This window comes from Bufo bufo, chromosome 2 (genome assembly GCF_905171765.1).
Source record: "Bufo bufo chromosome 2, aBufBuf1.1, whole genome shotgun sequence".
Taxonomy (NCBI): domain Eukaryota; kingdom Metazoa; phylum Chordata; class Amphibia; order Anura; family Bufonidae; genus Bufo; species Bufo bufo.
In genome coordinates, this window is record NC_053390.1 from 146,291,998 (window position 1) to 146,316,497 (window position 24,500).

General features: G+C 41.8%; 1 protein-coding gene across 2 annotated transcripts in view; it reads left to right on the top strand.

Annotated features, from left to right (window-relative positions):
* LOC120991376 overlaps window positions 1–24,500 on the top strand; it is a 167,530-nt gene that overhangs the window by 133,784 nt on the left and 9,246 nt on the right. For both annotated transcript variants that reach the window (XM_040420200.1, XM_040420199.1), the window contains exons 9-11: window positions 10,567–10,797; window positions 16,856–17,014; window positions 23,292–23,439. In XM_040420200.1, the coding sequence (XP_040276134.1) occupies window positions 10,567–10,797; window positions 16,856–17,014; window positions 23,292–23,439 (538 nt within the window). The remainder of the gene's footprint in view (window positions 1–10,566; window positions 10,798–16,855; window positions 17,015–23,291; window positions 23,440–24,500) is intronic.

The window sequence follows — 24,500 nt, forward strand, 5'->3', positions numbered from 1 at the left end:
AGTCAACACAATAAAAAAAAGTATGAATCAACCAATTAACCTTTCTTCCTGAGGTTTTCGCAGTGTTTTGCTTCACGTTACAGTGTTTTGAGACCTGAAATGCCATTTCAGGACAGGATTTTTTTCCCTTTTTTTTTTACTTAAGGCCAAATGGTGGGAAATATTTAATATGATATTGCTAAATGTTCTTACTAAATCTTTAACATCCTGATGACCAGTAACGTACATGTACATATGAGGGAGGCTGCCATACCTGGTTTGTGCCAGCTGTATTGCAGAGCTGAGACCTCTGCCTACAGAGTCTGGCATCAGATATACCTCTTATCCATTTAACTTCCCGACTGCACCCCCATGATGCAGTCACAGGTTGCTGACTGTTTTATTGCAGCCAGAGGCCTACTGAAGGCCCCCAGGTCTGCTGGTTAAATCACTATGCACTGCAGTACATAAGTATTGCAGGGTATAGCACAAAAATGCCGGTGACGAAATGCTTTTTTTTTTGTTCTTTTATATTTAATTTTTTTTTTTATAAGAAATGATCAAAAAGTTCTATCTTTCCCAATATGGTAGTATAGCAGGAATAAAAACTACAGTTCACTCCACAAAAAAAGCTCAAACAGCTCCATCGATGAAAACACAGTTTATTAGTATCACAATATCAAACATAAAGCTTTAAAAAAAAAAAAAAGTAATGCATAACAAAAACTATTTAAAGTGTACCTCGCCTTTCAACAAACTTTGCATTAATTAATAGTATAGTGTGCGTACATGAGTGATAATACTATTTATGGCCATTTTATGATGTGTACCTGGCATTTTTAGCAGTTTTTACCTGTGCATGCTGAATGTCTAGTTTGCTGTTCTTCTACATTTGGTGGGTGGAGACTAGTTCCCATCCATTGCACACGAAAAGCATAGGAGAACCTTCTCCCGGACCTTCTCTTCCTCACTGAGAAGCAGCCCCAGGATCATTCCAGAGAGGTACTGTCCTGAGCTGATGTGAATATAGCACTTGGTCTGAGGCAGAAACTGTCTATTTAGATGCAGCAGTCTTTCTGGCTATGTGTGTCTCACTCATTTCCTGCTCACCCCTCCCTCCTCCCCTTTCCATAGACTTGTATAGGATGAGCATCAGCCGCCCAAGACCGATTTCTCATGACAGTCATTTTAGAAAAGGGAGAAGGAGGGGAAGAAACAGCTGATAACTCTAGAACAAGACATTTTTCTCTGATAAAATTACAAAATGTCTTATGCAAAGTTGTATGAAAAGTTAGTGACCATTAAAATTAGGTTTTTATAGTTAAATACATTATATGAATCAATAAATGGTGGCATTAAAAGTACCACTCATTCCTTAAAAAACAAGCCCTCATTCATCTATGTTGATTGAAAATAAAAAAGTTATGACTGTTTGGCAGGGATGGGAAAACAAAAATATCACCTCTAAAATAGCAGCAGCAATATATGTCTTAAGACTTGGGATGATGAGATACATGGGAAAAGTAGTAGCAGTAAAGCTGGCCATATGTGATCCTCCCATACATATGCATGATCAGTACTGAATGAGGAGATGGGAGAAAGCTGATGTCAGACTTCTCTGGCAGCAACTTGTCTCCCCACTAACAAAATGATCAGGCAATTAAATCCAACATGCCTGATCCTTATATCCAGCATCCAGCAGGAGAAAGTCGTCAGACACCCCATACACATTAGATGTTAATTTGAGCTTGGCGGGTTTGGTCGATATACATCTTATGTGTGTGGCCAGCTTAATATGTGGGAGGATTAGGGTACTTTCACACTAGCGTTTTTCTTTTCCGGTATTGAGTTCCATCCTAGGGGCTCAATACCAGAAAAAAAACTGATCAGTTTTATCCTAATGCATTCTGAATGGAGATCAATCTGTTCACTATGCATCAGGATGTCTTCAGTTCAGTCACTGTACGGTTTTTGGACCGAGAAAATACTGCATGCTGCGTTTTTTTCTCCGTCCAAAATTCCGGAACACTATTTTACATTGACATGCATTAATGCCAGATTCGGCCCTAAGTGTTCCAGAAAAAAGGGATCCGCAGACCTTTTAAAAATGTGAAAAAGATAAATACCGGATCCGTTTTTCCGGATGACAACCGGAGAGACTGATCCGGAAAAGCTACTGAATATACATCATGAAATCTGTAAGTGCTTTCAGTTCTCGTATAAGCAGTCAGATTAGTAAGAAGAATACAACTACATGGATTACTCCGAGTTAGCTGTGTCTTTAAGGCCTACTTTTTGCAGTTCTTCTGATCATTTTATTAATCATAACAATTTTATTGTCAGCTTTATCACTGTTCCTCAGCAGTGTCATTAGTTTTCGGGAGAAAATTCAGTGGAATAATCTGTATTGTCAGAGTTTACAAGACCGGTGAGTCCCTTAAGGATATTGAATTCATACACTGGTCCTCCATCACTGTCAGGGGAACGATGGACTCTTTTCACTGTCTTGGCTTTATATATTGTTTTCCTGCTTTGTTATTCTTGTTCAGACACTAAAGTGTTGGCGTTGTAGTCTGTGTACAGTTGGCTAGCTGGGACATAATTGCATCCTTATATCAGTTTACAACACATTCTTCACCTTGGACTTCAGAGTCCAAGCTGTTTTTTGTTTTCATGCAGTTGTTTCCTACAAATGACTTCAAGGCTAAAGTGACGCTCCAACTTTGAGAATTAGTATCTTTGTGTTGTATCTTTTCATCTTTTTTTGTGTGTATTATTTTCGTTTTTGCTCTTATTACTTTGTGTTTCACTTAGGGCTCCCGCACACGAGCATGTGTGCCCCATGCCTGTATTGCAGAACCGCGGATCTGCTATATACGGGCCCCAACCGTGTGCAGTCTGTATCACGAATGCAGACCCATTGACTAGAATGGGTCCGCAATCTTCAAGATACGGAGCAGAGCGGAGGCATGGATTGGAAGTCCACGGAAGCACTACCAAGCGCTTCCATGGGATTTTGGACTGTGCCTATGCACCGCAAAAAAATAGAACATGTCCTTTTTTTTTGCGTTTCGGACCATAAGTCAATGGGTCCGCATAAGCAAACGGCTTTATGGTCTGCAGCACGGGCCACACACGCTTGTGTGCATGAGCCCCTAAAGGGGTATTGCCCACACCTTTCCCAGGTTTTCTGTTGTACAGACTCTGGTTCGTGGCTTGGAGGAGTTGGATTGGAGCCGTGGTAGTGCCTGCACCTTACCACTTAATTACTGAGTGCTCAGGTTTCTTCGTCAGTGCCTTAGGCATATTTCACGATGGATACGGAATGATTCAGGGTCTGTTCAGGAAAAAACGAATGGTTTTTCATTCAAGTTTAATCCGTTTTTTCTGTGATTGCATTCATTGTTTCAGTTTTTTCCACGCAATTGCAATCAGTTCTTGAAGAATTTTTCATGCCCATGAAGAAAAACTAAAGAATAACACTCAACATCTCCTACCAACCATCAGTGAAAAACATATTGCATCTGGGTGCCCTCTGTTTTTCATGTAGCCCTGGCCCCATAAAATGAATGGGGCTGCGTGTTTTTCACTGATGGTTGCACAATATAGAAAATAATGAGATTTTTCCTGAATGCAGGGATGATCAATGATATACAATGTCTTTTCACAACACGCATCGCTTCCAGACAGAAAATATGCTAGTGTGAAAGAGGCCTTAAGGTGCTTTTACATGGTTCTATGCCAGGCAATAAATGAGCGCCATTCCACCAGAAGTTGGTCGCTCATTCATTTTTTTGGATCTCTTTTTTATGCAGTTTTTAAACCATACCCAGTGTGAATCCAAGAACAGTAAAACATATAAAGATTGCTTCTTCTATTCCTGTGTTTGGCTCAAAAAGCTGCATCAAAAACTGTTTTGAAAACTGCATGCGGGATTCTAGACTTAGGAAGTCTTTTGGTCTGCGCTAGCTTTTATGTATGAAACACATGCTAAATAATAAAGTATTATGAGGCTGGACAACACCTTTAAAGTTGTATTCCATTTTTATATGTATTTGTTTCCATAATGGGAAATCACACAATTTTCTAATATACATGTATTAAAATTCTGCTTACATAACTTTGTTATATCAGACGGTTGACCCCTATATGCAGTAAAATGGTATAGCCCATGTATCAATCCAGGGCCTAACTGAAACATGGCATCAGTCATGTGACATCCTATAATCCCTGATATTCAGTAAGCAGCAGTGTTACATGACATACATGTGCTGGGTCAGCACACAGGACACAATCATGTGATAAGTAAATAGGACCAGTGGTGGAATCATGATTATTATTGTGGCTGTTATGGTAACTACATTACTATGTGTATTTACATGACTTCCTGTCTGTAGGTGATGTTATAAAATGGCTGCCTGTCTCAAGATGATGTTGTCATGTTAATAAAATTTAGTGTAAGAAAAACAAACACACAGATCTGTTTCTACAGAGACACTGACAGATATGCTAAGGTGCTTCTGCAGAGAGCAGTAGTATCTATACGGATCATGTTCTGCTCCTCAATACATTACTATTCTTTTGCTAGATACTTGATGGCTCACATGACACAATGTTTGGTCCTGTCTAGCTCTCCTATGAATGCATTTTACAGGACTAAATGGGCTGTATGTATCATTTTTGTTCATTGGGGAGAGGTTACTGTATGGATATAATACAGCTCTGCAAGCAAAATTAAAATACATGTATATTTTTGTAATTTGTCCAGTTGGTTAAGGCTACTTTCACACTTGCGTTCGGGGTTCCGCTTGTGAGCTCCGTTTGAAGGCTCTCACAAGCGGCCCCGAACGGATCCGTCCAGCCCCAATGCATTCTGAGTGGATGCGGATCCGCTCAGAATGCATCAGTCTTGCACCGTTTGGCCTCCGTTCCGCTCAGCAAGGGGACGCGGACACCCGAACGCTGCTTGCCTGGCCGTGCGGAGCCAAACGGATCCGTCCAGACTTACAATGTAAGTCAATGGGGACAGATCCGTTTGAAGTTGACACAATATGGTGCAATTTCAAACGGATCCGTCCCCTATTGACTTTCAATGCAAAGTCAGGACGGATCCGTCTGACTAACTTTTAGACTTCGATTTTTTTGTGAAATATAATGCAGACGGATCCGTTCTGAACGGATACCATCGTTTGCATTATAGGAGCGGATCCGTCTGTAAAGATACCAGACGGATCTGTTCCGAACGCAAGTGTGAAAGTAGCCTAAAAAGAGTGAAAACCAAAGGGAAAAACACGAAGAACAATGGGACGTCTCCAGTAGTATATTAGTGTCTTCTTGTTTCCAGTGCTGACATTTATTTTCTTTCTATATGCTGTTCTTTTAAAAACAATCTGTCTTAGCCAAATCTTTGAAATATGTTTATATATTGATGTCAAAGACCAAATGTTCTGCCTGGTGTTGTTTTTAGTAGTCAGATATTGTCCATTGCACATCAGCTGCAGCTGGTTTTTAAAGACAAAATGTGAATGTCTGGAGTGTATAGGATTCTTCCATGACTTGGAGCATTTCCCATGGCAAGTAAACATGATACGTCTATGCAGGTGTTACTGCAACATGTTTCTTTTGTATAAACAGTTCTTACTGCATTGCCTTAAAGTGACCTTCCAGTTCTCCATAAAGCTTAACATGGGGAAATGTATAGTTAAAGTACTTGTTGCTATTCTTTTTAGAACTTTTGCAGCAAATCTACCTATTTGTCCCGTCTGCATTCACCTAAAATGGCCGGTAACTTTGAAACTACTAAATACACACTGTGTTTTAGTAGTCTGAGACATTCCTTCCTGCTTGGGTTGGCCAACCCTGCCAGCATAACTGTGCATTTCCCTATTGCTACAGAGTGGCAGATTTACTAGGTTTAAGAATCCTATAGATGACTGTCAAGATGTTCACCACATTTTTAAGGCAGAATTTTGGCAATAAAGGGGATACAATAACATTTGCAAAGACAGGTGCACTCTGCAGTCGTACTAAACCCTCATACTGATGTTAAAATTGAGAGATTAGCCAACATATCCTACTGTGGAGGACATGTCTGAGCCCGAGCACCGCGCCAAGGTTTCTCAAGTAGCTCGGGTCCTAACACTCACCTACCTGTGCCACATGGGTAATACCAGGAGCCAGTGGGCAAATTACAGGAGTGTAAGGTCTGACTCATAGCCAACTCACCAGTTACCTCCAGCATGTAGCCATGCTTGCAATGGGAGGAGGGAGGAGTCTGCGAGTAATTGCTATCTTGTGTAGGATGTCTGTTGTGGTACTTGTAGTCCGCTGCTGGCATCCTCTACTGTATGTATTTTTGCTGGGGATCGACATTAGCAACAGGCCACAAGTGCAGGATTTGCTCCCCTATATATATATATATGCACAACTGCATATGGGTTTGAGCACCTCCTGCCTGTTTAATACCACGCCATTCTTTTCAGTTGGTTTGTAAATAAAGGGAATACGTTAGACAATGCCCCTTTTCTGATAAGCCACACTCCTTGCCATACTAGGTTCAGATACATTTGCTAAACCTAGATGCTCCAAATTGTGCCACATTTTGGCATATTGTACAACTAAATCTATGTGCACCGACATTAGTAAATGTGACATTTATTGCATGTGTAAGAACATTGCAATCATAGGCTGATCGATGTGTACATGAAAGTAAAGACACTGCTAAGCAGGGGGTGCTGGTGCTACTAAATGGGACATTTCACATTTGGAAAATGGATAATTTATGAACCATTTCTTGATACACCATATTTTTCACTCTATAAGGCCTCATGCACACGACCTTTCCTTTTTATTGCGGTCCGCAAAATAAATGCCTATTCTTGTCCGCAAAACAGACAAAAATAGGACAAGTTATATATATTTTTTTGCGGGGCTACGGAACGGAGCAATGGATGCGGACAGCACACTGAGTGCTGTCCGCATCTTTTGAGGCCCCATTGAAGGGAATGGGTCCGCATCCAAGCCACAAAAACTGCAGCTCTGATGCGTAACCAAAACAACGGTCATGTGCATGAGGCCTAAGATGCAGGTTTTTAGAGGAGGAAAATAAGAAAAATAATATTTTTCATCAGACCACTAATCTTTATCAAACCCCAATCTTCGTCAGACCACCAATCTTCATCAGATCTAATGAATCAGACCCCAATTAAAAAAGCTGAGATATGAGCAGCTAAAGCAGCCCATAAGGGAATGTGTTATCGGGGGGGAAAAAAATGGTGTTCAAATGTTTTTACATTTAACATATTTTGAAAGAATTTTTTAAATGTTATTTTTAATTTTCCATGTCAATATCTATATTTAAACAAAAACCATAAATTCCTGTAGTTTTCACACTGGCCACTAAGCCTAATAATTGGCTCCACTTCCTGGTCTGTACAGATCACTTTACTGCAGTTATATATTATTCTAATCCTGCCTGTAATGATAAGGAGATATCACCTCTGTGTATAGATAAGACAGGATCCACCATTCCCAATAGATGATTGTCAAAGCTTATCTATTCTTCCCTCAATACAATGACCTCTGCACAGGTCACAGAGCATGCCTAGAAAACTCTACCATAGAAGTCACTGAGGTCCTCTCCTGACCATTGTGTCTATGGACCATGGGGCTGCCAGAAAGCAATTTTCTTATGGAGTCATTTATCAAACTTGTGTAAAGTCGAACTGGCTTAGTTGCCCATAGCAACCAATCGGATTCCACCTTTCATTTTCCAAAGGAGCTGTTAAAAATGAAAGGTGGAATCTTATTGGTTGGTATGAGCAGCTAAGCCAGTTCTGCTTTACACCAGTTTGATAAATGACAACATTAAAGGGTTTCTGTCACCAGATTTAACCCTATTAAGCTAGCTGACATTAGCGATGTGCTAATTATTATTATTATTATTATTTATTATTAAAGCGCCATTCATTCCATAGCGCTGTACATATGATGAGCGGTGCACATACATAATACAGACAATTGCACTAATCATAAACAAGACGAGTTACAAACTGGTACAGAAGGAGAGAGGGCCCTGCCCGTGAGGGCTTACAATCTACATGGTATGGGTGAAGGACACAGTAGGTGCGAGTTAAGTTGGTCATGGCGGTATAGAGGCAGCGGGGTCACTGGTTGTAGGCTTGTCTGAAGAGGTGGGTTTTCAGGTTTCTTTCGAAGGATTCCAATGTAGGTGAGAGTCTGATATGTTGGGGTAGCGAGTTCCAGAGTATGGGGGATGCACGGGAGAAATCTTGGAGTCGATTGTGGGAAGAGGCAATAAGAGGAGAGGAGAGAAGGAGGTCTTGTGAGGATCGAAGAGTGCGTGTGGGGATGTATCTGGAAAGTAGCTCAGAGATGTAGGGAGGGGACAGGTTATGGACGGCCTTGTATGTATTTGTTAGTACTTTGAAGTGAATTCGCTGGGCAATGGGGAGCCAGTGAAGGGATTAGCAGAGGGGAGAGGCAGAGGAGTAATAGGGGGAGAGGTGGATTAGTCGGGCAGCAGAGTTGAGGATAGATTGGAGGGGTGCGAGAGTGCTAGATGGAAGGCCACAGAGGAGAATGTTGCAGTAGTCTAGGCGAGAGATAATGAGGGCATGTACAAGAATTTTCACAGATTCAAAGTTAAGGAAAGCACGGATGCGGGAGATGTTTTTGAGTTGGAGGCGGCAGGTGGTGGAAAGAGCTTGGATTTGCGGTCGGAAGGAAAGTGCAGAATCCAAGGTCACTCCAAGGCAGCAGACTTTGTTGACCGGGGAGAGTGTGCAGCCATTGATCATGATAGATAGGTCTGTTGAGGGGGTTGAACAAGATGGGGAAAGATTATGAATTCTGTCTTATCCATGTTAAGTTTTAGAAAGCGAGAGGCGAAGAAGGATGATATAGAAGATAGACATTGTGGGATTCTTGATAGTAAGGTGGTGATTTCTGGACCAGAGAGGTAGATTTGTGTGTCGTCAGCGTAGGAGTGATACTGAAAGCCATGGGACTCTATGAGCTGTCCCAGGCCAAAGGTGTAGATAGAGAAGAGCAGGGGTCCTAGGACAGAGCCTTGCGGGACACCAACAGAGAGGGAATGAGACGAGGAGGTGGTGCGAGAGTGGGAGACGCTAAACGTCCGGTCTGTGAGGTATGATGTGATCCAGAAGAGGGCCAGGTCGGTGATGCCGAGAGATGAGAGAGTTTGCAACAGAAGGGAGTGGTCAACAGTGTCGAAGTCAGAGGACAGGTCAAGGAGAAGGAGGACAGAGTATGGTTTCTTGGTTTTGGCTGTCAGTAGGTCATTGGTGACTTTGGTAAGGGCAGTCTCGGTTGAGTGGTGGGGTCGGAAGCCAGATTGTAGGCGGTCAAAGAGGGAGCAGGAGGAGAGGTGGGAGGACAGTTCTGAATGGACATGTTGTTCAAGTAGCTTTGAGGCATACGGAAGAAGTGATATGGGGCGATAACTGGACAAGGAAGATTGGTCAAGTGAAGGCTTTTTGAGGATGGGTGTAATCGTAGCATGTTTAAAAGCAGAGGGGAAGACACCAGAGTTTAGTGATAGGTTGAAGAGATGAGTTAGGGCTGGGATAAACACTGTGGTGAGGTTAGGGATGAGGTGGGATGGGATTGGGTCAAGTGCACAGGTGGTCAGATGAGATTTGGAGAGTAGAGTGGAGAGTTTTTCTTCTGTAATGGTGGAGAAGCGGGTTTTGGGAGAAGGGGACCGAGCCGTTGTGTAGAGGGTCTGTGGGGACTGTGTGGTGAAGCTTTCTCTGATGTTGACTATCTTTTGTTTTAAATATTTGACAAAGTCCTCAGCTGAGAAGAGAGGAGAGGGTGGGGGCGCTGGGGGGCGGAGAAGGGAGTTAAAAGTGCTAAAAAGTTGTTTAGGGCTGTGTGACAGGGAAGATATGAGAGATGAGAAGTAGGCCTGTTTTTACCTGTTTTCACCTAAACCTAACTAGCCTATTCCTACTTTTATCTATGCCCCTTTATGCCAGATATCTAACTTTTATAATATGCTAATTAGCCTCTAGGAGCAGGGGGGGTCGTTGTTCCTGCTCCTAGAGGCTCCGTTCTCCCACCTTTGTCGCCTCCCTCCAAGTCCTGATTCACAGGGCCAGGCAGCGCTCCCATCTGTCTGCCAGCCCTGTACTCTGGTGAAATCTCACGCCGTTCAGCATTCGGCGCAGGCGTGGTGAGAAAGCTGGCAGCCTGCGAACGTCTTTCCCTCACCGCGCCTGCACCGAATCCTCTCGGAACGTTCCTATTGTTAAATAGCAGAAATACAGGGAAACTAATCCTATCTCTTGTCCCCCTTTTTACTCTCTCAAATTGCACGTCTAGATTCAGATTGGGAATTATATGTAACATCTATATCAGCTTGTCCTCTCCTACTGCCCAAGGTGGTGCATTTTGAACTTGTTTTTCCTATGTCCGTTTAATAATAAAAGAGATGTATAAAAAATGTGGTAACTGTGAGGATTTGCTACAAAGTCTCCTTAGTATGAAGATGTTTGATATTCTTTGAACTTTCAATTTTTTTATTTTTTCTGTTTTCAACAGAGTGCGCTGGAAGGAAAGCTTAGCACATTGTTCAGACACCTGCATGCTGCGAGACAAACACTGAGTATTATTTTAGCCCCAGGAGCAGAATCTTCAGAATCGGCACATCACATACTTCCAACCGTTACATATTCCAGGTTAATAAATCATTTGACAAGATGTAATCAGTCCTTGGAGGAATGTTGCACAGACTTGCTGACCATAACCCTCGTTGTACCATCTGCGCCTTGGGTGAGTGAATGCCTGTTGTATCATTAGCATCATCTAAACATCTCTGTGTACTCGCCATATATTTTTTTATATTCTTTCACTTTTTTTCTTCATAAAGACATTGGATTTGAACACGTTATTGGAATGTATAAATTACTTTTTATATATAAAACTTTGTTATGCACAAAGAATAATTTTATGCATAAAAAACATGCTGCCTGCAGATTGCACTTGGTGACGGGGCCCTTTTTTGACTCTGCCTTCATTTCTGTGCATCAGGTTTCAGGGAATATGAGAAACAAAAGTAGCTTCAGGAAATCTTAAAAAAAAAAAAACAACTAAAAATAAACCAAACCTTAATCACTTGTCAAATCCCCTGCCACTCCAGCGCAGCTGCCCTTCATTTACCTATCCTGCAGCAATGATATACCAAACATGACCGCTGCAGTCTTCTGGATCCGGCTGATATTCACAGATTTCGGCAGCTGTCCCGTGGTTGCAGGAGGGCTAGCCTATACAGTTGGTTTGCAGATATACAGTAGTGAAATGCAGTGGTAAATCAGGAAGCCATCAGCTCCCTGCCGCAGTATTCGCAGGCCTGTTGGCTCACCAAGCAGGCAAGATGCAGTGACGTCATCATGCCTGCCGAGCTGAGCAGGAGAGAGCACAGGTCAGGGATCATTCTCTGGCCTGCATGCCCTTCTGCCCAGAAGGCACGATGACGTCACTGCTTTGCGCCTGCTGCCGGGTGGAGCATGATGCGTTGTCCATCATTCATCGGGAGTACGGAGCTAGGTGAGTATTACGTCTTATTTTATTAACACTACAGGGTCTTTTCTATTGTAAGAGGTACACTAAGGGGGCAGCCCTACTGTGAGAGGGGCAATGTGGAGGTTAGAGGTGTGGCTCCTTGGGCTTTTTCAAAAGTTTGTAATGCTTAGTAGATGCTTAGGTTCCCTGTACATTTGTTTGTCATACGTCTGGACAGGCCCTTTAAACTATGTACATTGGGGAGAAGTTCCAGTCTGAGCACAGTGAAGACTAAATCCAGTGTTAATAATGGAATCTAACACAGTACGTTTTTAAAGTAATAGGTGTGTAATCGCATAAGAATCTGCTAAATGGCCTGTAGGCTTATCTTGGCCCGCATGGAGTCCGTCCGCCCCCCCCCCCCCCCCCCCCCCACACACACATGGTTCCCATGTCCAGTGATATAAAGAGGCGGATTGGCCATAGACCCAAAAGGGAAAGAATGCTGATGCCTTGGGGGGCCGCCCAAGCCCTCCTTATGGCCACTAGCCGGGTACGTAATCTGATTTACTCCTATGCACCTGGCCAGTGGCCTCAAGTACCCGCCTGAATTCAACTGTATCGCAGTCTTCTGCCAACTACATGCAGACTAAGGATGTCTGCAGGCCATTTAGCAGCTTCTTATTCCATTACACGCTCGTATATGGTATTTCTGAAATTTAGGTTCAAAAGTGGCCAACCCCTTTAAACCTTATACTTTGCTAGTTCTGTGGGTTAGGGAGATGCTTCTCAAACTGTAAGGCACACCTTCCCCCCCTTCCCCACTTTGTTGGTGAGGTACAGATTTGACAGATGTGATCTTATTCTGAGCAAGCCTTTCTCTGTCTGAAGCAATCGGGTTGATCGACATGAGTGACTCCTTTTGTGTCGAGAAGCCATAGCTTACACCGCACCAGATATTATTTTGTCCTTCTCAGTATAAACACACCGTTCACTTTACTTTTTCTTTTTCCCAGTTTTCTAGCTTTTAACCTGGCTGAGAGCTTTCATTAAAATTTCCCTGCAGGTATCTGCTGCAGTTAAGAAACATTTCTGCATCTTTACAGCGCATAAAGCAACATAATAAATGAATAAATTCTGCCGGGAATATTCTCCCATTTAATTTTAACGGTTATTTAGCTCAAAGCTAATTTTCACGCTCTTTTTGAACTTGAATCATAATACAGAAGGGATCTTAGGTTGCTTTGTATGTTGAAAATAATTAATTTTTTCTAAGTATGTGTTTTGAAGTATCGGTTTATATTTATCCGTGTATTCCATATGAATTTTAAGTTGCAAATCTTCTTCAGTCCTTTAGTAAATGTAGCCTAGCATTTCAGCTCTAGCAATTTATATATATATATATTTTTTTTTTTCTTAGGGGAGTCCATTTAGTGGATAATTTACCACTTGCCTCTTTTAAGGTCCTTTTGGTTGCTCTTGAGCTGAATAATGAGCCTGCCTAGCGTCACCCGTGATGCTAGGGAGGCTCGTTCCTGTCGAGGCCTGCTATTGGCGTCGACCTCCACCCCTCCCCCCCCATCGCCCAATGTTTTGATCCACAGGACCAGGAGATGCAGCGGTGGGTGCGTGGGCATCATAAGCGGCACGGGTGCCGGGGAAACAAGGTAAGTATAACCTCTATGAGGGTCTTGGGCATTTTAGGGGTTTGATAACCCCTTTAATGCAAGGCACTTACTAATGTATTTTGATTGTCCATATTGTTTCCTTTGCTGGCTGGATTCATTTTTTTATCACATTATACACTGTTCGTTTCCATGGGTACGACCACCCTGTAATTCAGCAGTGGTGGTCGTGCTTCCACATTATAGGAAAAGGCAGCAGCCTTTCTGGTAGCTGGGACCACGGGAGTACACAAAGGCAGTGTAATCCAGTGGCAGTGGTCGTGCTTGCACAATATAGGAAAAAGCTCTGGCCTCTGTGGTGGCTGGGACTGCAGTTGTGCGCATAGTTCAGCACTTTTTTTCTATAGTGCACAAGCATGGCCACCGTTGCTGGTTTGCAGGGTGGTCGTAACCATGGAAACGAGTAGTGTATAGTGTGATAGAAAAATTAATCCAGACAGCAAAGTAAGCAATATGGACAATCACAATACATTAGTAAGTGCCTTATATTAACTTTCTCTACATGATAAATGCCATTTGCTAAAGTGAGACAACCCCTTTAAACCACTCCAAATAAGATTGATGATCTCACAAGGTGAAGGGTCAGAGGTCAATGACCAGCTAGAGAAGGTACACTAGTGGGGTTATGGAGCCGCGCTCTAGTGGAGCCATCCTTAACTCATCTATGGACTTGTTAGAGAATGCAATACATCCATTTTTGTTCAATTACAATAATTATAATTTTTAAGTTTGCTCCTGTGTCTGGATATGGCTGTTACATACTTGTTATAGCAGGTACTAGACCTTAGATTGTTTTGCTTGTTTTACTGGTTGCAAGTGAATTCATACAATGCATCCTGCTGACTGCTAACCTCAAACCGATTCTTAAATTGGTGAAACTGAAATCTGTAGTGGGTGTGCTGCCAGGCAGTGATCTGCATTATATAATCTGATGACGCGCTGGCTAACTGGTAAAGTATACACTTGTCTCATAAGCCTTCTTCTCAGTATTCCACGAGATTATTGCTTTTTACTTGTATATAGCACCAGCATATTCTGTAGCATGTTTCACAGAACAGACTGTATTCGCTTTTCTTTTCCTCTCCCATGTGGGACCTCCATCTACTTTCCCTATATCAAGTACATACTGTATAAATGAATAGTTCCTACAGTCAATTTACAGGAAACCATTAAATCTACTAGTATGTTTGTGGAGCGTTGGATAAAACCAGACAACCTGGACGAAACCCACACATGCAGAATGAGTGCAGTGGATAAAAAGAACAAAAAAGGAACATGAATAAAATAAATAGTAGTTACTCTGGATTTTATATTTGTTTGTACAATTTCTGTACTGAATCTATTAAAATTTGATATACTGTAATAAACTAGGCCTGATTTTCCCTTATTTAAAGTAGTTCTTCCAAAAGAATGTTATTCCTTTACCACAGTCTGTTTGTCTGTTTATCTGTCTCATATCTATCCTTCTGTCTATCTCTATGTTAAACATTTTATTTTTAATTTTATTATATCCTCTGCGCTGAGGTCAGGGGGCCTCTAAGCTTTTGTAACTAGTGAGCAGGGCAGTTAGGGACCTGGACAATGCAATGTTCCCTCTAAACTAGACGTTCCAAAACAGCTCCAAATAAATATTGCTATATATTGCCAAATAATTATCCAAAATTAGGTAGAGTAGTAGTAGTATCCCTGTCAAAAAAGGAGTTAAAAGGGTTTTCCAAGACGTTATTACTGATAACCTATCCTACACCCGAGAACACCCACCGATCAGCTGTTTGAGGAGGCACTGGCGCTCCTGTGAGCCATGCGGCTTTCTGCGTACTCACCAAGCACAGTGCTGTACATTGTATAGTGCAGGGGTAGGCAACCTCCGGCACTTCAGCTGTTGTGATCCTACAATTCCCAGCAGGCATCTGCTCTTCTAAGAACTATCATCGAAATAAATGGAGCATGCTGGGAATTGTAGTTTCACAACAGCTGGAGTGCTAAAAGTTGCTGACCCCTGGTATAGGGGCTGAGCTGCACCAAGCCACGTGTCGATAAAAGTGTCATCACTGGCCTAGGAAAAGCTGAGAGAAGGCCACGGTGCTACTGCGAGTACTGCTGCCTTCTCAAACAGCTGATCGACAGGTGTCAGACCCCCACTGATCAGATACTGATGACCTATCCAGAATTCCTTCAGTGGTCTAGGGAAAAAAGGAGGTTATCAGCACCCTTGGTGCTTTAGTGCAAAGAACCCTGGTGGTGTAGTGCACAGAAATGGCAATAATAAAATCCTCCGTGGTCTAGGGCAATTAAGGGATTAATATCAACATCCCTGGTAGTGTACAGCTCTGCAGTTCTCTCTATGATCAGGCAGAGTGTTTCATGAATGCTCTTTCTGATTTATAATGGGAGAACTCAAGGGTGGGTTTGATTGGGGGAAATCCTTAATCTGTGTTGCAGCTTAAATGTAAGGTGACTGACCTTCCTCAGAAATTCTAGCACACGGCACATGCACGATATTACAGATGAGAGCAGCATACAGATGCCCAGTCCTGTCAATCAACCTGAGAAAAGGAGGAACTTACCGTAGGCTGCAGAGGGATGGCACTTTGGTGCACTGAAGGACTAGGGCTTGCCTTTGGTGCACTAAACAGCTCATTTGCATATTAGAACAAAGTGCTTTCCCTAAGAAAGCTACTGATTTTTTTGTCAGCAAGCTCTACCAGCTGATATGCTTTCTTAAGCAAAAATCTGCTGACACTCGCTTTAATTTAAAAAAAAAAAATATTTATTGAAAAATGTCTAACATTTCATAAATTATTTACAGCAAAGTTCCAAGCATTGGGTTTTCACTGACGGACCATATATATTATTCCAGATTATTGGATTTTCTGTATGATCTACGTTACATCTAATCAGCCAACTTATAACATGAAAGTACCGACATGACAGTACTCTTTTCCGAGAATTGCGAATAGTCACTGCTTTAATTGGAGCCATACTTGTAGGGTGGCCCACAGTGACGTAGCTAAAAATGTCTGGGTCCTACAGAAGATTTGTTAATGGGCCCCCCAGCAGCTTCTTCACAACCCCCAGCTTATCAAGCTCGCACCCTCAGACGAGGCCTGGCTCCCTCTCCGTCCTTTTCCTGCAGTGTCCCTGTATATAATGTAGTTTTATCATACTGTTGAGGGGCCCTGATAATAGAATATTTTAGTTCTCCTCCTGGGTTCTAGCCCTATAGCTATGCCCCTGGTGGCCCATGAATGACTAATTCCTGTGAAGCTCCACATCAGCCTTGAGCACACGCCAGTGGTGATCACTTCTGTATAAATACATTTTTGTAAACTCATCTGGACAGCTTTTAATAGAAAATGTAAAACAATATTTTATAGAAACCACACACATATTCATGTAAGCATCCTACTTGCTCTCATGAATTTAATGTTTAGTTGTAGGTGGTGGTAAAACATGGGGGCATGTAAAGCGAGCTATAAACATTTAGCTAACAAAATTGTCAGTGCTTTGATTTCCATTCATGTTTATGACTTTGTAATTCCTCATATATTATCTGTTTATTCAGCTTGTTTCCACTTGGGTTTTCATTGAAGAAGATGCTTTCTTGGTTTCCACCAGTTGACTTTATTATGTTTGTATTACAGGCAAAAATTGAGTGTTCAGCAAGCCAGGAATTTACTGTGGAGAATGTTCTCGCAGTATTGCCAGCATTTCCCAAAGGTGCCCCTCAGCAGCGGGCAAAGAGAGCGGCAGAAGCATTAGTGAAAGCCACCAATTATTCCAGGCTAATGGCAATGCAACAGGTACCTTGACTGTTACTTTAGCACAGTGATTCAATCGTCTATTCATTGGTTAGTGCTGCACAATTGATCTGCTTGCTGTTATGTGTGAAGTAAAGCTATTATGATGAACAGCTGCTCTGAAGTCTATGGAGCATTTCCCGGCCAGGACCAGGAAACAGATGCTTGATTAGGTTTTATTGCACGGATAGAGGCACTTGATTCTGGAAAACCAAGACCAGTCAAACACTTTCAAAAGAAGTGCCAACACTTTGCAAAGCGAAATGCCCACTCAGTCAAGGCTTTTTTTTAATACGTGGATTACCCCTCAGTCCTACAAATATATTTCATTTGTATGTTGCCTGACTACTTTTATCGCAACGTGATACTGTGAACAATATATATCTTTGAATAGTAAGGCTTGCTGCTGGGACCTATAGCAGCTTTCATCATAGAATAGAATCGGAAAACTAATCCAAAGAAAGTGGACGCGTTGACTATAGTAACCAATCAGATTTCAACAGGACAATGTAATTCTTAAAATCACTGAGCTAGGGATATACCTTCCACTCTTCTTATACCTCAGTTTTGGTTACTATCCCCATTATGAGCTGGAGGTTACTAGACTCCTAATGTTAGTCTGTAGATTTGGTGCTCAAATTGTCTCCGGAGGCAGATATACATGCAGATGATCCAAGATGAAGATTCTAGCTTCCATAAAACAGTGTTTTCTTTATTGTAGCCAGCAAATCCAACGGTGCAGACACATTACAACTGACGTGTTTCGGGCCCTTAGTCATAGTTACTTAATAACTAGGTACTTAGTAACTATGACTAGGGCCTCATGCACACGGCCATTGCCCGGCCGTGTCCGTATTGCGGGCCCGCAATACACGTGCACCGGCCGTGTGGACAACGTATCACGGTGAATGGGTCCGCAATCCGGAAGTAGCTGTGCAGAACAGAGTGCTTCCGTGGGGTTTCTCTCCGTGCCTCCGCACCGCAAAAAAATAGAACAGGTTCTATTTTTTGCGGTGGGGACGGATCATGGACCCATTCAAATTGCGGTCCCCAATGCACTGAACGTCCAGCACACGTTCGTGTGCATGATGTCTAAGGGCTAGCATACAACTCAAACACTTCAGTTGTGTTATGTGTATGCACTATTGGATTGAAAAATAAATACAATTGAATAATTTAAAAATGCTTTCAAAAGGCGTCCATAGCTATCTAAGGATGAGACCAGACCACAAGTGAACAAGCCACACTCACAGGCACCAGCCAGTGTCTGCATGATTTTTGGCATCATCTGGTCTTTCCACGTAGTGGCTGTGCTCTGTTTTGGGTGTGGCAGAAAAACCGCATGCAATATTTGCAAAAACATGCCTGCAATAATGCTATGTTTTCTTCCAGCAAAGGAATACACACAGCAGACTTAAATTACATTAGTGTAACTCAATTTTTCTGGAGGAATACGCAGCATAAACGCATGTATGTTGCAAAAACTGCATGCATTTTTTTTTTATGCGTTTTTTGACACATCCAAAGAGCAGCATGGCCACGATGTGTGGCGGCAAAAAATATAGAGCATGCCTTGTTCTTGTCCACAATTGTCGACAAGAATAGGCATTTTTATATAGTGCCGCAAAATGCGGGACCCACAGCAATTTGCGGATCGCAAAACATTTACGGTTGTGTGAATGTAGCCTTATATAGTATATTCTATCTGTTGACAGGATGTCGGTGGTTTTGCTGTTTGGTGGCTGATCAGTGTACTTACCCAAACATAATTTATCTGCAGCTTCCAAGACTTGGCACGTTTACACTGTGCCAATGAGCAGACAGTTGTCTGGAAGGAAGCGTTCCCTCCCGACAATTGCCGGCTCGTCAGTGGAGGTGAAGAGCTGTATTCACCTCCAATGCATGAGGATGAGCCCTGGCTACTGCCATCTCTCCTCCTCCTACAAAATCATTGTGTTTGGGCAACACCCCGATCTGCTACTCAAAAATGATGATTGAGGTGTCCGCAACAAAGAGAATTTCACCGGATGAACAAACTGTTTGGTCATTCATTGGGTGATCTGCGGTATCCTTTACACGGGCAGATTGGGAATGTTCGTTCCCGATAATATTCCATGACAATTGTGTTGTGTAAATGCAGTATTACTTGTTCAAACAGAATCTTTAAAACTACAATGTCATTTCAATGCTGGATCACCTCTGTCCTATTAAAATACGGTAGTACTTTTACATTTAAAATGCTTTCCTTACTAACAAAACACATAAAAAATATCTATTCTATTTGCATCTACATTTTCTTCCTCCTTTTATTTTTGGTGTTTGCAGTTCTTTACTTATTTATGTATGCTTCACAGTAATATTTATTTCATATAATCTTCAGTACCCAGACATCACGATTTGTCAGCCTGGTAAACATTTGAATTACAGACCTTATTGCTCTCACCGTCCCGAAGATAAAAATGTGACAGATATTTACACACAGAAAAAATGTCATTTTTCCTCCACTCTGCAGGTGTTTGTTTCAGAGGCAGGAGCACATCCAGCACAGTGGAATTGTTCCACATTAATTTTTTGCTGACAATGGGGAAGCAGGAGCCAGCTGTTCTTATGAATCTTTTTGAAAATAAATACTGTCACAATGCCATAGTTCACCCCCTCTGCTTGAAAAATTACACCCGTGCTTTTCACATGATTTCTCTTTCTCTCTTTAGAAAAAGCATGATGTTTTATCCTTTTAATATTTATCAGTTTTTACCAATAAGGGCCTGTATATGTGCTTATAGCAGTAATATTAGATTAATATCACACAAGATGTCTTTGATCATAGATTTGAGCTGTTTTTCACTGAAAGGTTTAATATATAGATTGATTTTGCTGCTATTCTTTTTACTGGGCTTTTCAGTTACATTTTAGTTGACAGCTAGACATGTCATAAAAATGTGATTATTGCCCTACAGTCTCTTTGTACTGCATTATGCTCTCATGATCATGACTAAAGGTGAACAAAGTTATGAAAAATTAGATTTGGATGCTTTGCCGAATTTCATAAAGAATTAGTTTTGTCATGAAGCTCATTTCTTTGTATGTAGCAAACGCAGTGACAGGGAATGGTGATTGTGCCACCCATCAAATGCCAAGTGCATTGCTGTTTGTGACATCTGAGATTAAAAATGAGGGCTTTCAGGGATTGATCAGTTAAAAAATAAATAAATAAAAAAAATACTGATTTGATTGCAAAGAGCCCGCGCCACAGCCATCTTGATTGAAGACACCGCGCAAAATCTCACGCTGTGACTTGATCACATCCGCACGCTGGCTGGCGTTGTGACATCATACGTCACTGTGCACATGATTTTGTGCAGTATCTTCAATCAAGATAGCCTCGGTGGACGCTTCACACGCAAAGCGTGTATTTTTTATTTTTTTTTACCACCATTTAAGGGAAAATCGATTTGTTACCATGAAGCGCAAGGAAATTCGGCTTCACAGCAAATCAAATTTTTCCTGAAATTTGGATTGAAGTCCACTTTGGATACTTCAATTCTCTCAACACTAATCATGACAAACACTTTTAGAAATGAAGCCACCTTGGTGATCAGTGGATCCCCCTAGCTCCAGCTTTGGCTGTCAGCTGTTACTGCCAGGGAAAGTTGTTTCAAGCTATACATTCACCTGTGGTGACCACTGCAAGGAAAATGTAGTGTTGTTATTCATTCAGGTGAATGTGCGTCCTTGTCATGGTCAACTAAGAGCATCATAAACTGGTGACAGATACCCTCAGCAAAATGTTGGGTCACTTACTTGAAGGGACCCAGCCATTTTGTTAAAGTCTGTATTGAATAGCTAGAGTTGTTCAATACAAACTTCACTGTGGTGAGTTCTCATATTCATATGCCCACCCCACCGCTGATTGCAATAGGAAAAAAGCTGTTAATCAGCAGCAGGGGCAAGAAGAAGTGGGATGTTATGAATATGAGGACTCGGCAGAACACGTTGTAGTGTAAAGCTCAAGTGTTGGTGGTGTTCAATACAGATATTAGCAAAACGGCTAGGTCAGCTCAAGAAAGAGGCTCATCGTTTTGATAAGGGAACCCATACTGTACCTAATTTATGCTGCCCTTAGGACAGCATAAAACTGATGATAGATTCCCATTAATACAATGACAGGTTACGTCTGTTAGAGCAGGAAAGTTGATACTGAGTGCTTCTCTGCTCTAGCCAATAGAGGGGGTCCCTATTGGGAAACTACCCTCTATGATGTTCATATCATTGGGCATGTGGTAAAGGATTGTCTTGGTATGCACAAAATGTTCTTCATTGCACCTTTCAGAGATCAGTTGTCGGAAGAGAACACAATACCATTTTTGCTGTTATGTTTTCTACCTGTCTTAGCTCACCCCATTACCGCCACACTCAGGGTTTGTCTTTGTGGCGTATATCAATTTTTTGTTATGTTATTCCTGTCATCCATTAACCATAACATGTTTATTTTCCAACATAGCTATGTGAGGGCTTGTTTTTTGCGGGACAAGTTGTATTTTCAGTGGCCCCACATTGGTGTACATATAACTTATGGAAGAGGTTTAACTTTTTCTGGAGTGAATGGGGGGAGGGAGCAACTTTTATTTCGTTCACCATTCTACATAAATGACATGTTAACCTTATTATGTATGTAGATACATAGTAACAAGTTTGTAAGGCTGGGAAAAAACATAAATCTCCCCAGTTCGGTTTATCATTCTGCTAAGTTTGTCCAGAGGAAGGCAAAAAACGCACGAGGTAGTAGCCAATTTTCCTAATTTTGGGGGAAAAAATCCTTCACATCTCTAGTCAGGCAATCAGGATAATTCCAGAAATATATCCAGACCCCTGTTGAACTCTTTTAGTGAATTCGCTATCACCACCTGCTCCGGCAGAGAGTTCCATAGTCTGTCTGCTCTTACCGTAAAGAACCCTCTTTTACGTTAGTGTAGAAACCTTCTTTCCATTAGATGTAGTGGCTGCCCCCTTCTTACTGTCACGCAGCCCTGCATATAAATAGATTCTGGTAGTGATTCTGTATTTAATCTTGATTAATACAGTTTTGATTGTACACAATTATCAGTTTTTTTATGTTTTACTACTTTTGCACAATTAATGTACTTTTTTAAAATAATTGTCCCTGGATCAAGGCAAATTATCTGATAACCATTACTGAAAAGAGGGGTCCTGTTCCCGCTCTGAATGGAGCAACAAGTTGAACACGCACGCTGCTGCTCCTTTCTTTCTTTGTGGGACCACTGGAGATTGTTTAGAGCTGTATTTGGCTACGTCCAGCAGTCTCATCAAGAATAAATGGAATCACAGTGTACATGCTCAATCTGCTGCTTCATTCACAAGTGGAAACAGGATAGTCATCCTATATCCTGGGTATAGGATAACTTAAAAGTTGGCACAACCACTTTAAGTTGAGTGGTTCCCTAAAGAGATGTTACCCCATTTTGACAAAATATCGGGCCTAAAATTATGCTAGACACACTGTTTCCGGAGATTGCTTTGGTGTGTGCATCGGGCATCCATGACGGCAGTAACAAGAACCCAGAGAGGTCCAGAGTAGCATCCATACAAAGAGAGCGGTGCAGCCCTGCGTATGGTGCAGAGTCAGGGCAGGGTGTAACTTTTTAGAGTCCTTCAACAGCACAACAGGAACGGCAAGAGCTGGCAGTCTCTATGGCACAAACTTAAGCGTACTGTCTAATGACTGAGACTTGTTGTGCCACTGTTGTGAAAATAAAGTCAGTAATTTAATGGCAATGATCAGCCACATTTTGTAGGGAGCTGAGGTCTGATTGAGTTGGTTTGTTGTGAAAGTTTTTCATTTATTTGTCTGTGTTCATACTTTCATTGTTTTATGCTTCACCCTCCAAAAACTTTAACTGCTGCTCAAATATATGCTAATTCACAAATGCAGCAGTTTGTCTTCTTGTACGCCGCTGTGCTTGGAAAGCTGCCGGGAGCCTGCTACACTCACGAGAACTCTGGTGAGCAAGGAAGCTCTCTAAAAGACAGGGGGTGCTGGGACTCGGCCCCCCACCAATGTGATAACGATGACCTATCCTGGGGATAAGTCATCATTATTCATTCTTGGATAACCGCTTTAATCTATATATATTCATTAGTAATAATGGTTTCAAAACTATCCTCATGTGTATTAACTTGTGCGCTGCTATATTAACCACAACTGTTCGTTTATGTTGAAACAGTAAGATGTCTCATTTTTTTTGTGACCTTTATTTTCTAGATCCATGCCCTGGAAGCTGAGCTTGATTTTCACAGGGGCATTTACAACCTACAAGTTCAGTACACACAAGCTCTTTTCCAGGGGATAAAACAAGCCTATCATAACTTTCAAGAAAATGTTGTGGCGGTTGTTTGTTCTCCACTAAAAGGTTAGTGAGACATAAAAATAACATTTGCACATTGTAGGAACACATTTCAGCACAACATGTTCAGGGTTAATAGTTTTACCCTTTAGAAGGCACTTGGTCTTTGTAATTTAGTATTACTAGAGCAACAGCCGCGCAATGGCTTTATAGTTGGCCGCTATGTACACACTGAATGGCATTTTAGCCCTTTTTTACTTTTGAATTATACATTTACCTGTGTATGTATTTTTATCTTTTTTTTTTTCCTGGTACAGTAATTTCCAATACCTGCATCTGTTCAGGTCCTGAAATTCTAATACTCTGGTACTTGCTTCTGCTACAAAACAGCAGCATAATAAAAAAAAAAAATGCATATCTTGAACTAAATATAGAATTATGAGATGAAAATGACAGTATAAATGTTATAATGGCATAATTACATTATTAGGGCCTGTTTTACTGGAGGTTTAATACCTGGTAGATGTTATGTGTTTGTCACATTCAGTACTCACAGACATACATTTTCAACTTTAAAGGCTTAAAGGGGTCCTGTCATAAACTTTGTGCTGCCCTCACCAAGGACAGAATAAAATGGTAACAGATATGCTGATTTCACTGTCAGTGATAAAATGAAATGGTTGCCGTGAACCTGCTATTTAGGCCTCATGCACACGGCCGTTGTTTGGGTCCGCATCCGAGCTGCCGTTTTTGCGGCTCGGATGCGGACCCATTCACTTCAATGGGGCCACAAAAGATGCGGACAGCACTCCGTGGGCTGTCCGCATCCATTGCTCCGTTCCGTGACCCTGCAAAAAAAACAGAACATGTCCTATTATTGTCCGTTTTGCGGACAAGAATAGGCATTTCTACAATGGGCCGCCCATTCCGTTCCGCAAATTGCGGAAGGCACACGGGCGGCTTCCATTTTTTGCGGACCGCAAAAAACGGAACGGTTGTGTGCATGAGGCCTTAATCATCGCAGCCCAGGCCATGTCTCCCATAGCAGAGACGGTCCTTCCTGAGCTCCTGCCCACCTACGATGACTGACCGTCTTCTCTTAGGGAGAAAACTGAGAGATCTTCTAA